Source organism: Priapulus caudatus, unplaced genomic scaffold (assembly GCF_000485595.1).
Source record: "Priapulus caudatus unplaced genomic scaffold, Priapulus_caudatus-5.0.1 Scaffold1472, whole genome shotgun sequence".
NCBI lineage: Eukaryota > Metazoa > Priapulida > Priapulimorpha > Priapulimorphida > Priapulidae > Priapulus > Priapulus caudatus.
Window position 1 is genome coordinate 56,005 of NW_014578533.1, and position 15,420 is coordinate 71,424.

The 15,420-nt window shown below is 44.2% G+C and overlaps 1 protein-coding gene across 1 annotated transcript; it reads right to left on the reverse strand.

Annotated features, from left to right (window-relative positions):
* Positions 1–1,413: 1,413 nt before the first annotated feature.
* Positions 1,414–11,218, reverse strand: LOC106816742 (uncharacterized protein KIAA0825 homolog). Its single transcript, XM_014821365.1, has 13 exons — positions 11,198–11,218; positions 11,005–11,033; positions 10,016–10,180; positions 8,958–9,048; positions 8,163–8,398; positions 7,956–8,063; positions 7,393–7,523; positions 7,024–7,187; positions 5,874–6,018; positions 5,584–5,686; positions 5,215–5,338; positions 3,634–3,822; positions 1,414–2,977 (listed from the first exon to the last, which is right to left on the reverse strand). Exons 1-13 carry the CDS (start codon positions 11,216–11,218, stop codon positions 2,783–2,785), a joined length of 1,701 nt encoding a protein of 566 aa, XP_014676851.1. The 3' UTR covers positions 1,414–2,782.
* Positions 11,219–15,420: the final 4,202 nt, after the last annotated feature.

Consider the following 15,420-nt stretch of genomic DNA (forward strand, 5'->3'; position numbering starts at 1 on the left):
ACTGAAATAACCAACCAACCGCCCTCCCTGCCGAAATACCCACCCAAACGACGCCCTCCCCACTGAAATAACCAACCAACCGCCCTCCCTGCCGAAATACCCACCCAAACGCCCTCCCCGCTGAAATACCCACCAAAACACCCTCCCCGCCGAAATACCCACCCAAACGCCCTCCCCACCGAAATATCCACCCTCCTATCCAAATCCAGCGACCCACCCATCCAAATCCAGCGACGCACCCAGCCATACACCCAGACCTCACCCACCAGTATTGTGTTAACCATGTTGTATCGTCCTAGCATCCTGCCGGAAGGTGGTGCTGTAATCGGTAAGGCAGTGTAACCGAGGCAAGGTGGTGTGACCGGTAAGGCATCGATATGCGAATACCCTCGCGTACAGACATATTGTGTGCGTAAATTTTGGTGGGCATTACGGTGAAGAAGGCTAATGAATATGACAAGCTATTCACCATACCGCCACACGATGAGTCATGTCATTAATATGCTGTAATAAAAACACTGATACTCATTAGCGCTCCTTTTCCAAAAAATATGAATGAGCACGGAATCCTGAAACTCGAACGCGTTCGAGTTATTAGGATATTTAACACCTATATAAGGTTTCATGAAAATCTATCACCCTCTAGGGGTAATGCTATCCCCCGGGCGTGGAGGGAGGTGACCGCAACGTGGCAGCACTAGTGTTGAGATAGTGTTAGCATTAGGGTTAGGGTCAGGATTAGGGTTAGGGTTAGGGTTAGGGTTAGGGTTAGGATTAGGGTTAGGTTTAGGGTTAGGGTTAGGATTAGGGTTAGGGTTAGGGTTAGGATTAGGGTTAGGGTTAGGAACTGCCGGGCATTTAGGAAATTGAAGACCGTGCCCGGCTGCCGGGCATATAGCCACAGCGTTTAAAATATGGGTGTTGTCTCTCTTTTATCATACCTAACATCCGCTTGCAAATATAGTCACTAGAGCGATAATAGAGCGAACATGCGTACGCACGCAAGAGCTGAACCCTATATCCCACCCCACCAACACCTTTGCGAGGGTATGAAACAGCCATGCAACAAAGATTTAAACCAGCCACTCGTCCGTCCTATAACCAGCCATTGAACGGTTTTCAGCATCGTAAACAATGTGAAACGTAGACCTCGTCACGGCCTCCATTGTTGCGTCTTTACGTGGCGATATTCGGCCTCTAAATAGCTTAAACGCAATCCATCACAATCTTATTGATCCTGCGCACGTTACCGAACACAAAGGATGTGCCAAGCCGAAAGCGGGATTAGTTTATGATATGCGTTAATAAATTACAGAATGTGCCAGTAATAACAATATGCATCAAACGGAATCTAACTTTAATTTTATCTAAATTAAACTTTAATCTGTTAGATCAACTGGAGAGAAGACCAAATCGATTGTAGAGACGGTGTTTATTGACGGTTTATACACATCGCATCTATTCGCAGGTACACCGATCTGTGCAACAACAATAATAGCAATAACAAACAACAACTGACTCAAAAAAAGAAACGTTCTAAAATTAAATTGTAAATAGAAATATATAAACAAAATACGTCTATCAAAATATAACGGGGTCACGTAAAACACCAGTAAACTTAAAATACCCTGCAGGTTTTTACTCTCTCAGATCTTTGAGTGCAGCTCGTCTGCTCGCTACCAAATTTCATCGCAAAGCTAAAATTATTCTAAAAAGTTGTCCACGAATTTTCAATTCCCATTTCACTTATCCAATTATTTGAATGCCTGGGAAAACAAGGAGCCTGACAAGTGCTATGGACACGCGATGTTCACGTGCTCATGTTGAAGCATAATTACTGAGAATCAATAGGCTCCACATTGAATACCTTTAACAAATGTGTAACAACAACCCCCGGGGTTACCTTCACATAACTGCTTGCCATAGCGATAGTCTAGCAATCGCTCGGGATTCTAAAACACTAACGCGCACTCACGATCATTTTTTTAACTATTTATTTCGATCACACTAACAGCTTTGACATGGGGCGGCTCGGTAGCAGTTAATAATCTCGGTATAATAGTAGACGTGTGTTTCAATACACATCTCAAGTTACGCTCTACGCGTGCATGAGACAAGACAATTGTGTGAATTGATTTGCATGCTCGGGTGCTGACTAGAATAGCGATTTCTATACGCAAAATAAAGCAACGATAGAATCTAAATCTTTAATACTGTACAGTGGTTTACATAAATTACACAATGAATTGATTCTATTAGGCAGGTTTTAAATGGAAACATCTCCTTTTGATTTCCTTTCGACTTTTTCTCCTCGAGAAAATTGGTTAAATTAACTCTTTTCTCGAATGCTGCCCGCGTCCTTAAAGTAATAACGAATTCTGCATAAATCACATGCTTGGATTCCCGCATTGACTCAATTCCGTCAATGGTCATCCTGTATCAATTTATGTATCTTCATTACCCTTCACGAAGCCATCACACCCTACAACTCGTACCCCCCCTCAGCCTCCCCCTGTATGCGCCTTACCCAGCCAGCTTCTCGCCAACACCACGTATACACAAAGCTAGCCGCTCTCCGCATCTCTCCACAGCACTTATGCACAAAAGCTAACCCCACTCCGCATCCACTACGCCAACCGGCTGCCTTTACTTATTCACGACTTGCCTAGTACACCCCTTCTCTAAGTGAGCCAGCTTCCATCTATACGCTCTCTATCATGCCTGCTGCCTCTCCCTACGCTGTGCGTCCCCTAAGCCAGCAGCTAGCGTGCCCGCGCACGCACTAAGCCAGCTCGAGCGCGTCCTTCTCGTAGAGTGAGCGCAGCACCTTCACAGGCTTCTTCTCCTGCTCCTCCAGGTAGGCAGCTTCCTGCATGTCATGTCTGTTGAAGAGCAGCTGACGGAAGGCGACCTCGCTCAGTCCGAGGTCGGACTGCAGCAGCTGCTGCCAGTCGTACGGCATGCTGGCGATCGCGTCCTGCCGAGAGAGCAAAGGCGAAGCAACGTGAGGTTTTTCTGAAATCCGCTTCTCGCACGGCGAGTTTTCACACGCTTGGATGGCGTGAGCAGTAAGGAGATGAGGAGGTGGAGGAGGAGGGAGGAGGAGGAGAAGGAGGAACAAGAGGAGGAAAAAAACAGAGGAGGACGAGGAGACGGAGGAGGAGTAGGAAGATGAGGAGACAGAGGAGGAGCAGGAGGATGAGGAGGAGGTTCAAGGAGACGGAGGAAGGTGAGGAGACAGGGGAGGAGTAGGAGGAGCAGGAGGATGAGGAGGAGGTTCGAAGTCGGTGATTATCGAACGTCCGCCACAAAGACGTTTTCATTGCGACTCCATCAATTTTGTAAAATATTTAAGAGCTTCGTGTAAAATCCCTAGATGTTAAAGGGCAATCGGATTTTAGCTTGCATGCTTAACCACTCGGGTAAAAACTGAAAAGCTGCACAATTTCGACAAACAGCATTGCATTAAAGGCAATTTTTTACCGAAGCCCTCACTAGTATATGAGCACACACACTCACCTTTATCCTCTTGCTAGTTAACAAGCACATACACTCACCTTTACTCTATTGCTAGTTAACAAGCACATACACTAACCTTTATCCCATTGCTAGTTAGAAAGCACACACACTCACCTGATCAAAGACTCCGGTACCAATCATGTTGATCTCCTTGAGTGGGTTAAATTCGGTGCTAACGTCGGGGGGCAGGGCACTATTATTGAAGCTGGCGACGATGCCGGTGGTATCGGCGTGCGGATAGAGCGAGGGTATGTCAAGCTGCGATGTCAGCCATGTCATGTTGTTTTTCAACAGGTAGTAGACCTGCAGTCAACACAAATTCGGGAAACATTTATTTAGCACTAGAAAATGCATGATACACTGATATCATACGGATAATCATATTGAAGATGGGGTGGAGGAAAAAATGCTACGGATAAGGAATGCCCTGCACCCCTTGGGAGGCCACTGCAGCTACTGTAAGATTGTCTTTGTGATGTGAAGTGGTGACGTTTGTGTAACTGCAGTCTTCATTTCATTAGACACAAGCGAAAAGTGAAACGATGTCAAAAACGTGATGTGAAATTCTCAACACGCTTCAGATTTCTTTAATAGTGTAGAGATGTAAAATTTAATAATCATGTCTTCATCTTCATCATGATAATCACGGTGTGTGGTCAATGTGATGAATACAGAAGGGATGTATTGCAGCTTACGAAACAACAACACCTAATGCCACTGACCTCTCGCCTAAGACTAAAGCAACAAGTTAATACTGGAAACAGATTCCATCCCAATTCAGGTATACTCTAGAATTTAGAAACCTAACTGAATAGAGTCTATTACTTGTTCAGAATTATCAATTTCAATGCAATATCTTGAAGTTATTTGTTGTCTTGTTAAAAGGTATTAAAGGCATACTAGACCCATTGATTATGCAATGTTGACGAATGCTAGAGTAACTGGCACCTTGTGTAGTTAATAAGTACATAACCTTACATCCAAACGCGTATTAGTTTGTCCAATATCACTGCTGGTTACTAAGAAATGTCTAATTGAAATCCGCAGTACAAGAAATCAGTTGTTTACAGTTTCAAACCGCTGCCGGCGAAGCGGGTGTAATACAGATTTATAGTGCACCGGACATTTTCGCACGCATGCTCGGCCGTACGCAATGCTATCATCAGTGATTTCGTAAACACGGACGCTCGTGATAAGAAACTTTTTGTCAGGGCTGTCCACGTGCGTCCGTGATTAGTACGTGTGTTTTACTCCATTTCCATGTTTAGTCCGTGGCCGTGGTTACACCGCTGACACCTCCATTTCATCTGGCGTCCAAAACATCTGGGCCGCACAAATGTTTACATCATCGCTCGACTCCAGGATGACATTTACAGCACGTAAATGAATATCAACAACCGATTTCAAGTCTTGCTTGTAATGTAACCAGCAGTGATATTGGACAAACTAATACGCATTTGGCTATAAGGTTATGTACTTATTAACTACACAAGGTGCCAGTTACTCTAGCATTCGTCAACATTGCATAATCAATGGGCCCTAGTGTGCCTTTAATGGTTGCCCGACAGGCAAATATTTCCATTGTACTCCATGTATTGCTATCAGAACACTCCTCAACCATTAGCTAGTATCCAGGTAGAGAGGCTTTCACACAGCTACCATAAGGAATGAGTGCAGCCATGCAGACACCCTCACCCAATGCATGCTTTGGTTGCCACCAGGTGCCTCTAATATCTCTCCAGCCATATTTGCTAGCAGCTCATCGGCAAACTCTTGTGGAGCATCATGATAGAAATTCTCCTTCGGCAGGGAAAATGTGCTAATAAAATGCATTAAAACGGAGAAATTTAACATTCTAACTCAAATTAAAATTAAAAATTTATAAAACGAAAAGGTGTTAAAACTGTCGACAACAAAATTATATGAATTAGCAATTACCAGGAACGTAATTCTCCCATGAACACATTAACACTGAAAATCCTACAGTGAAAATACACTGCCATGCTGGATTACTCAAAGAGACTATATTGCATTAAAATTTTATTTTAAATTTAAATTTATTACCCAAAGAACTGCTTTATGCTATCAATGTTCGACTGCAGAAAATCTTTCCTAGTGAGAATAAAGCCTTGGGCCAGTTCCTCACTTGGTCGCCGTGGTCTGATGCCTGAATAGAGAAAACAGCCACTTTATAATAGTTACCCGGATTAGACACTATTAATAACTGCACTTCAACAAATTTTCAATTGGTACATCTCACATCATTTATAACTTTGCACCGGCTCGGCCAACGTAATTTTTTATTCGGCCGACGCGCAAGGCATACTGGCCGGTGTGCTTGTGCTGCCACCTACTGGAGGGGTTAGCAATGATGAGCTGGTAGAGACATTCGCCGAGGGTGTTCAGTTTCTCCTGCATTGCTGGGTTGATGCGAGCGCCCAGAATCTTCTCCAGGTGGCTTCCTATGTGCAGATGGTAGTGAAGCCCCGCTGCCAGCATCTGAAAGCACACGTGAGCGCAAACATTCCCAGGGGCCCGTTGTCAGAAACATCATAAAGTCAAGGCTAATGTTAATGCTAAGATAGCACTTACGACTAATGTTAAGGTTAAGTCTAAGGTTAAGATGCTAATTTTGTTTCTGACAACGAGCCCCAGGCCTTGAAATTTGACGACTGCTATCTGCCATGGTGAGTAAAAGTATATATTTAGGTGCGTAAAAGGTAGGTCTATGCCAGCCCCTGCTCCACCCAACCCCACCCCAACCACAGCCGAGGCACACGTCATATTCCCTGCCTCTTCGTGAACCATAATTTTTTCAGTAATTTCTGACTTGCACTCCTAATAGTTAAAAAATTTTATTACGATTTATTGTATAACAATTGAAAGATCTTTGAAGTCAAGAAAATTTAATTAGTAGATTAAACATGAATACCATAGTAATGCATAAATGCAACTTCACTTCACAGACAAATATATATACAAATCTACTCTATTGTTTCAGGCATAAGGCATTAAAGGAATAATATGTCCATTGATTATGCAATGTTGACGAATGCTAGAGTAACTGGCACCTTGTGTAGTTAATAAGTACATTACCTTATAGCCAAACGCGTATTAGTTTGTCCAATATCACTGCTGGTTATCACTTGACTCCTGGATGATATTTACGGCACGTAAATGAATATCAACAACCGATTTCAAGTCTTGCTTGTACTGTAACCAGCAGTGATATTGGACAAACTAATATGCGTTAGGCTATAAGGTTACGTACTTATTAACTGCACAAGGTGCCAGTTACTCTAGCATTCGTCAACATTGCATAATCAATGGGCTTATTATGCCTTTAATTAGTTTTGTGAATCTTTGAATCTACGAAACCACAGTTATGGTATAACTAACTCCTTATTCTACTCGCCGAACGTGATCATCAGTTGCATTAAAGCCAACATCCTAATCTTGATTCATTAATGACAAACGGGACAAGGGTGAGCGTAGTAAGTGTACCTGTAGACCCACGCTGTCGTGAGCAGGCTGCTGTATGTGCGCGCGTAGCAGGTCCTGCATGCGAGCGAAGAACATGCACACGGACACGGGAACGGTGCTCAGTGCTGCCACCATCGCGTCCAGCATTGCTTCGATCGCCACGTGCAACACATCCTTCTTAGAATCTGCAATCACATAACAACACACACACACGGTGGTTGCCCTATTGTCAGCATCGGATAAGCGACCTACCTTGGGTACATTATCAACACTTACAGGAGTATTGTCAGTATCTGTACACAATACGATAAGCGACCTACCTTTCAAGTAGGCATTTTATCAGCACATACACGTGTATTGTCAGTATCTGCACACAGCGTTATAGCCTACCTTCGTGATGGAAGAGTTGTTTGTTGACGCATCCACACGGCAGGTCGGAGAACGGTGTCCAGAAGTTGGGAGCGTCAGAGTCAGCGATAGCTGACCTGCACAGCACAGCCCGCAGTCCTGGCTCCAACACCCTGCAGCACACACGGCGACTCCACTGCTTAGTTCACACGCGCACGGCTACAGCGACGGCAAGCTTTCGTTATGCATCGTATCATAAACGTTCATTGCCTAACTACCTCCTTCATTTAAAAAATTATGTAAAAACAATTCTTGTAAACATTTTTTTTACAAAATTGCCATCTGACAATTTTCTGACTATAACTTTTTGATTGCATTACTACTACTGTCTCGAATACTTCCTTAATTGCAATCTCACATTTTAATATAACTGTTCAGTTATTTAAATATAAACCAGAATCCCAATATTTTGTTACCATTTCTTTAACTGTGATTAAGTAAATCTTTAATGATTTGCAATCTCACAAATTTCTCTAACCTTTGATTTAACTCCACGGTTTCACGCAATCCCGTGGTGGACAGGCAACCTTGCAGAAGATACTAACCTGTTGAAGAATGGCTCCATGAGCGTGTAGAGGGCCTGCAGGGCCGGCGGCAGTTCTGGTAATTCCACGGGCTTGACATTCGCATCACACAGGTACCACAGGTTGGCTCTGTACAAAAACAATCACAGATGGCCATTACGAGAACTCGCAATGCAGCAGGTGATATTCGGAATGCGTCTCAATGCGTCAATAAAGTGGCCAGCGTACCTGTCAATCACTGGTTCTAACACCTTGGCCAGCGCTTCGGGTAGGTGATAGCAGAGGCTGAGTACGTGCAGAATCGGCGTGAATAGATTCGCGCACTGCCCGCTGCACGACTGACACTCCTCTCCACAGCAGAGGGCGCCTCCGCAGGATGCGGGCTTGGTTTCCACGGCGACCAGGCGATCGGCGGGGAGCGTCAACAGCATGATAGGCAGAGTGAAGTCTTTAAAGAGCAGCAGCTGGTGAACAGACAAGATCACACGATTGCAGGGGACAGGTTCATTAAAAAAAAATTTGGTGAGCTAAAATTTCAAATAAAAAATGAATTGGCTTATCTGTCAAAAAAATATTATTGCCATTTTTATTTTTAAATGGTTTTGATTAAGCAGAATTATCAGTGAGGGCACATTCTGATGCAAAAGGTACTATTGTCTGTCAATTGAATTTTTTTTCAATCGTAAATAGTGTTTTTCATAAATCACATTTATAGCAATCCGTGGGCATGCTTGATTCCTACTGGCTGCAGACTGACTAGCAATTTGTGATGGAAGTAGTAATTTGTACCCTGCGATCAGTAAACACAAATGATTAGTAGTAATGACTGATAGAAACACCATGTTTTGATGGCAAGAGTAAATAAGAAAAGAAGTTTGTGAATTGACCAAACCCCACTTATCTAATGAATATCACTGCACAACGAGCCAAATGAACATGACTGAACATCACTACTGACTAGTCTCACTGAACACCATTGATTCGAATGAAAGCACCGTTGGTTACTATGTAAAAACTCTTTACCTGTAACAGAAGAGACCAGTTGGGTTGAGGCTGACTGTCCAGTAGTCTGAGCAGTATATACAGCACGTTGGTCGTTTGCATTTGGTTCACACTGCAAGCACAAACAACAGGTAATGCCTGTGCTAATGCGTGAACAGCAGATTCGATTATCGATAATTAATTGCATGCAGTAACTGATTAGTTAGTTATAAAAAACACTTGAGAATGCAAAACGAAGTAGTGTTGTCAGCACTTACTGTCTAGTATTTCAGCGATGGAAATAGCAGCCTGTACCCCAATCTAGGACTGGTTAAGCAGGACTAGCTAATTTTATGGATTCACCATAGGCTATGTAATAGAAATCAAAATTTCGAAATTAGGCCTGCCTGGGGTTTCAGACTTATTTCCAAGATGGAACATTTGCATGATTAATCAATTATAATCAATGATCGATTATGTAATTCCCATCACTGGTAAATGGACTAGTGATTCCAGATAATAACACGACGTCAGGAGTTTGAATATCTCCCATGAAGCACAGCAATACTGTAGTAAGAGCATCCACCATGCGCAGTGATCTACTCATTTTCTTCGAGCAAAGATTGCCATCAACACTATTACGTATTAATTTCACGCAAGAAAGATGCATGCATTGCTGATCAGTCACAAACCTACTTGGAGTTTAGCAGCGTGTTAATTCAATGGATATATTCATGCCCTCAGCATGTCAATATGCCAATTTCGCATTTCGCAGCGTTAAGTCTCCTGTGTGACTCTTTATCCCACAGGAATCATGCTTTTAACTATCCTAATAATTTCTATTGAAGCTGCAGCATTCGCCCTGCCGCCATTCAATTCTGTATAAACCGTTTACACATCTACCAAAAACACCAGTATCCCCACCTGCCAAGTTAAAATTTAAAATTTAAATTTAAAAAGTGCTCTTTTCCAATGTAAACTGCTAGCTGTATGTGTAATGACCCTTTGTCAAGCTGTCCGGTTAGTAACCACCTGCAGTGAAGTCACTAAAACACAGGGTTAGTGAGCATGTGCAGTCAAAACGTGAAATTGCATCGTACCTGGAACAATACGGGATGAACACGCCCGGTTGTATGTACGACAGCCAGTGTGCGGGGTGCGGCACCGGTCTCTCCTCCTCCACGGTGGTGCTCTCCTGAGACAGCACGAGCCGAGAACCCTGTTCCTCCTCCTTCTTTGTGTTCGGGAAACCTTTCTTGAATACTCTGCAGAGAAAGATATCTAACATTGAACAGCTTACATTCTATATGCCTTTTACACCGAACATCTGTCAGACATTCAGTTTTTTTTTTTTTATGGGGCATCTACATGTGGGCAAGTAGTAAAGTCTGATTGGATCAGGTGAAAGAAAGTAAAGATCAGTTGCACCAATAAAGGTAGTATTAAGTTTTTTAAATACCATTCAAGCTTGAAATAAGAAAGTTTTATAAACATTACTGATGAAAAGATCTATAAAAACAAGACAACCCTTCTCCTTCATATGCACTGCAAGCAGGTTAGGTAAGCAGCGCGGTGGCGATTCAGCCGAGACTGCATTGTTTCCACAAGGGAATTTCACCAGGTCCTCAATTTGACACGTGACCAAACCAAAATATGCACAGGTAGTTAGCACAGGTGCACACTAACCCATCCGCACTGCCAGTCTGAAACGACAGCACTGCATCCCCCTGCCACAGCAGTCTCAGCTGGTGAATCCTCCGCCACTGTCCACACTGAAGCCATGCCCAGTGGAACAACCTGCATTAACTCTGCTGACCTCACTCACCTGTAGAGGTCAGCGATGCACTCACCTGTAGAGGTCAGCGATGCACTCACCTGTAGAGGTCAGCGATGNACCTGTAGAAGGTCAGCGCATGGCAAGCTCACCTGTAGAGAGTCAGCGATAGGCACTCGCCAGCCGGGGACCACCTTAGAGGTCACGCCGATGCCACCTCAAAAAAAAACCTGTAGAGGTCACGCGCATGCCACTCACCCTGTAGCACAGCGTGAGTGCCGATCACGCTGTAAGAGGTCAGCGCGATGCACTCACCTGTAGAGGTCAGTGATGTCGGCTCCTCCCTGTGTGGTTTTCGGCGATGCAGCTCAACCTGTTAGAGGTCAGCGATGGCACTCACCATGTAGCAGGTCAGCGACTGCACTCACGCTAGTAAGGTCAGCGATGCACTTCACCTGTAGAGGCTCAGCGATGCGGCTCAGAATCAGCCTGTAGAGGTCAGTGATGCGCGCTTCGTGCGTATAGCCATCGTTGCCAGCAGGCCTGTCGCACTGTTGTGGATGGCGAAGACGAGGATCGTGTGAGCTGAAGGGGTCAAGGACGAGTCAATCGCTCGACACTGCTGCAGACGTCGTAGACGAACTCGGACCAAAGCAAGCAAGCAGCGCACGGTGATGTCAGACCTGCGAGAACGACGACGGTAAACGATGGTATGACAGACGGTCACTGTTACGGTACAACTAGTGAATGCTACGGCCAGTATAACTACACCTACGATTGTTTACAAGTAGTGACAAAGGGGTGGTGTGGTTAAGCGATGGTCCGTTGTGATGGTACAACTAGTGATGCTACGCAGTATAACTACGACTGTTATCAAGCACGAGTGGTAACGATGGCTACTAGGCTACTACGATGGTTGTTGTTATGGTACAAACTAGGGATGACGTACTAGCAGTAAAGACAAGCTTCGACACTAACTTTTTTTTCAGTGGCCGCGATCGGGCTCACCAAAAATCATATGATTTCAATTTTTGGTGGGCCCGAAAATGAAATCTGGTGCCGAAAAAAAAAAAAAAAGAAAAAAAGAAAAAAAACAATTATTAAAAATCTTTATTCTCAATCTCGTATGTATAATTAATTTGGCAATTGGGCGCGCAATCTGATGCATCATTGCAGCAGTATTTAACAGCAACGCCCACACAATGGCACAGACGCACGTGACATTCGATGATTGAGGCATACATTTGAATTATCTATTCGCACGGCATCAAATTTTCACAGCAGAATCTTGCATACCATTTTCTACTTCAGTCATTATTTATCTAAACACCGCGCGTGCACATGCTATCGATCAGTTCAGACTTCAATGAAGATCAAAGTGCACACGAGCATTGCAATATTAAATACAAGTACTGTAATAAAACAACAAACACATTGGCTTTTCATCGTTAAAATAAAAGCATGTACATTTATTCATGAAAGTTTAAATGTCTGGCAGGCTTTGAAACTTAAAAATAAAATATTGCAGATTTAATAAGATAAAGTAGAAACCATAATTAATCATCACAAAGTAAGCACTGGGTAGTGGGTACGGCATGCATTTAAAAAGAAAAGCAGCACATGTCCTTAAGACTAATTTCAACTATTTCGGGTTGTCGTAAAGAGAGCAGAGAAAATGCAATAAGATAAAACTTACAAAGCACTAATATTACACTTCGGATTAAATATGCTGATGCATCTTCCATGGAATAGTCAGTTATTCTAACGGCGAACTTTCGAGAACGCTGGCAGTTTCGCCTTCGATCCCGAAACAGTGACACAGCAGTGCAGGCTAGCTAGCATCAGGGAAACAGACGTCCCGTATTTACCCATGTGTCCCGCGTCCCGTACGAGACCCTTCCCGGATCGCATGTGTGTCGGCCGTAATTTTTAAATCATTTTAACAAAAATAATCAAAAAAAGGAAGAAAATTTCAATCATTTTTTTATTAGTGACAATTGTTTGCCCTGCGACTCTCATCGCTCGCCGTTCATTTTACATATACGCCGCATCAGCATGTAACTGCAAGACAAGGCGTATTGTCTAGACGCATTGTCCTGGTTCGCTTGGATACAATGTAATCAATGGTATGGCTGGGCTGCAAATATGCGCCCCTATGCTGCAACGTGCGTTACGGTGTCCCTTCGCTCCTTGAATTGCTCGCGTCTCTTTTGATGAGATTAGCACGTCAGAACAGATTATTTTTTATCACATAGACACTTTGAAATTTTTATGGCGCCGATCGGCCACAAATGTTAACTTTGGAAATTTTTGGTGCTCCGGACATACGAAGTTTTTGGTGGCCCCGGGGCCACCGGCCACCGCTAGTGTGAGCTTGAGTAAGAGCTACGCCAGTATAAGCTACTATCCATGCTACTATGGATACAAGTAATGACAGAAGCAAGCAGCAGTTAGGTTTAGTAAGTAACAGTAGCAGCAGTAGCAGCAGTAGTAATAAAGCAGTAGAAATAGCAGCAGTAGCAGTAAGTAGTAGCAGTTAGTAGTAGCAGTAGCAGGCCGTAGCAGTAGTGGTAGCGACAGTAGTAGCAAGCTAGTAGTAGGGCGAACAGGTAGTAGAAGTAGGCAGGTAGCAGTAGCAGTAGTAGCAGTTGTAGTAGCAACAGTAGTAGCAGTAGTAGTAGCAACAGTAGTAGCAGTAGTAGCAACAGTAGTAGCAGTAGTAGTAGCAACAGTAGTAGCAGTAGTAGCAGTATTAGTAGCCGTAGCAACATCAGCAGTAATAACAGTTGCAGAAGTAGCAGTAGCACCAGCATCATCATCATCAGCATCATCCCCAGCAGTTAAAACAACCGTAGCAACATTGCTTCAGCAACCGTCGCACATCGAAACATTACGGAGCCGTACCGCTAACACGATGACCACACACTGAAAGCAGCAGCAGCAGCAGCAGCAGCATCATTATTATTATCCTCATCATTATCCCCAGCAGTTATAACTACCCTCGCACATCGTGAACACATGGAGCCGTACCGCTAACACGACGGCAGCAGCAGCAGCAGCAGCAGCAGCAGCAGCAGTGCACGCCGGGGTCTCACCTGAACTGCTTCACGCGCTTGTACGACGGCTTGGCGCGGGCGTGTCTGTGAGCGAGCTGCGCCAGCGCGTGGTTGAGCACAGTGAGCAGCAGCGTCTGCGCGAGAGCGGGCGGACACGTCTGCCACAGGTCGGCGCGAAGCCGCCGCAGGTACAGGTTCAGCATCTGGATGCTGAACGAGCATCTCTCGTCCTGCGAAAAACAGATGAAGGTATGGACTGTACATCACACAGTGCTACAGCACGGGGTGCACATCACACAGTGTGCATTCTAGTACGTACAGACTGAACATCACAGGTGAGACCGTCAACGAGCTAATCAGTGTGAACGTAACGACTGAAATCACAGTAGGTGAACGTCAACAGACTGAACATCACGAGTGTAACGTTACAGACTGAACATCCACAGTGTGAAAGTACGGACTGAACATTCCCCACAGCTGTGAACGGTACCGGACTGTACATCACACGTATGAACGTACGGACCTGCTACATCACACAGATGAACGTAGACAGCAGCTGAACATCACAAGTGTAACGTACAGACTTAGCATCACAGGGAGTTGAACGTACAGGACTGAACATCACAGTGGTGAACGTACAGACTGAACATCACAGTGTGAACGTACAGACTGAACATCACGTTGAATGTACAGATGTACATTCACAGTCTGAACGTGTACAGATTTACATCACACAGTGATGACACGTACGGACAGTACATCAACAGTCATGAACGTACAGAATGACATTCACCAGTTGTCAAGTACAGACTGAACATCACAGTGTGAACGTACAGACTGAACATCACAGTGTGAACGTACAGACTGAACATCACAGTGTGAACGTACAGACTGAACATCACCAGTTATGAACCGTAGGACTGTCATCCACAGTTATGAACGTAGGACTGTAACACCGTCTATGAAACGTACAGACTGTACATCACACAGTATGAACGTACGGACTGTACATCACACAGTATGAACGTATGGACTGCACATCACACAGTATGAACATACAGACTGTACATCACACAGTATGAATGTATGAACTTGTACATCACACAGTATGAACGTACGGACTGTACATCACACAGTATGAACGTACGGACTGTACATCACACAGTATGAACGTACAGACTGTACATCACACAGTATGAACGTACGGACTGTACATCACACAGTATGAACATACAGACTGTACATCACACAGTATGAACATACGGACTGTACATCACACANTGACGACGACGGTAACGATGGTATGACAGACGGTCACTGTTACGGTACAACTAATGATGTTACGCCAGTATAACTACAACTGTTACAAGTAGTGACAGAAGCAAGAGTGGTAACGATGGTACTAGCGATGGTCGTTGTGATGGTACAACTAGGGATGACGTCACTAGCAGTAAGAGCTGCGCCAGTATAACTACTATCATGCTACTATGGATACAAGTAATGACAGAAGCAAGAGCAGCAGTAGGTTTAGTAGTGACAGTAGCAGCAGTAGCAGCAGTAGTAATAGCAGTAGCAATAGCAGCAGTAGCAGTAGTAGTAGCAATAGTAGTAGCAGTAGCAGCCGTAGCAGTAGTGGTAGCAACAGTAGTAGCACTAGTAGTAGCAACAGCAGTAG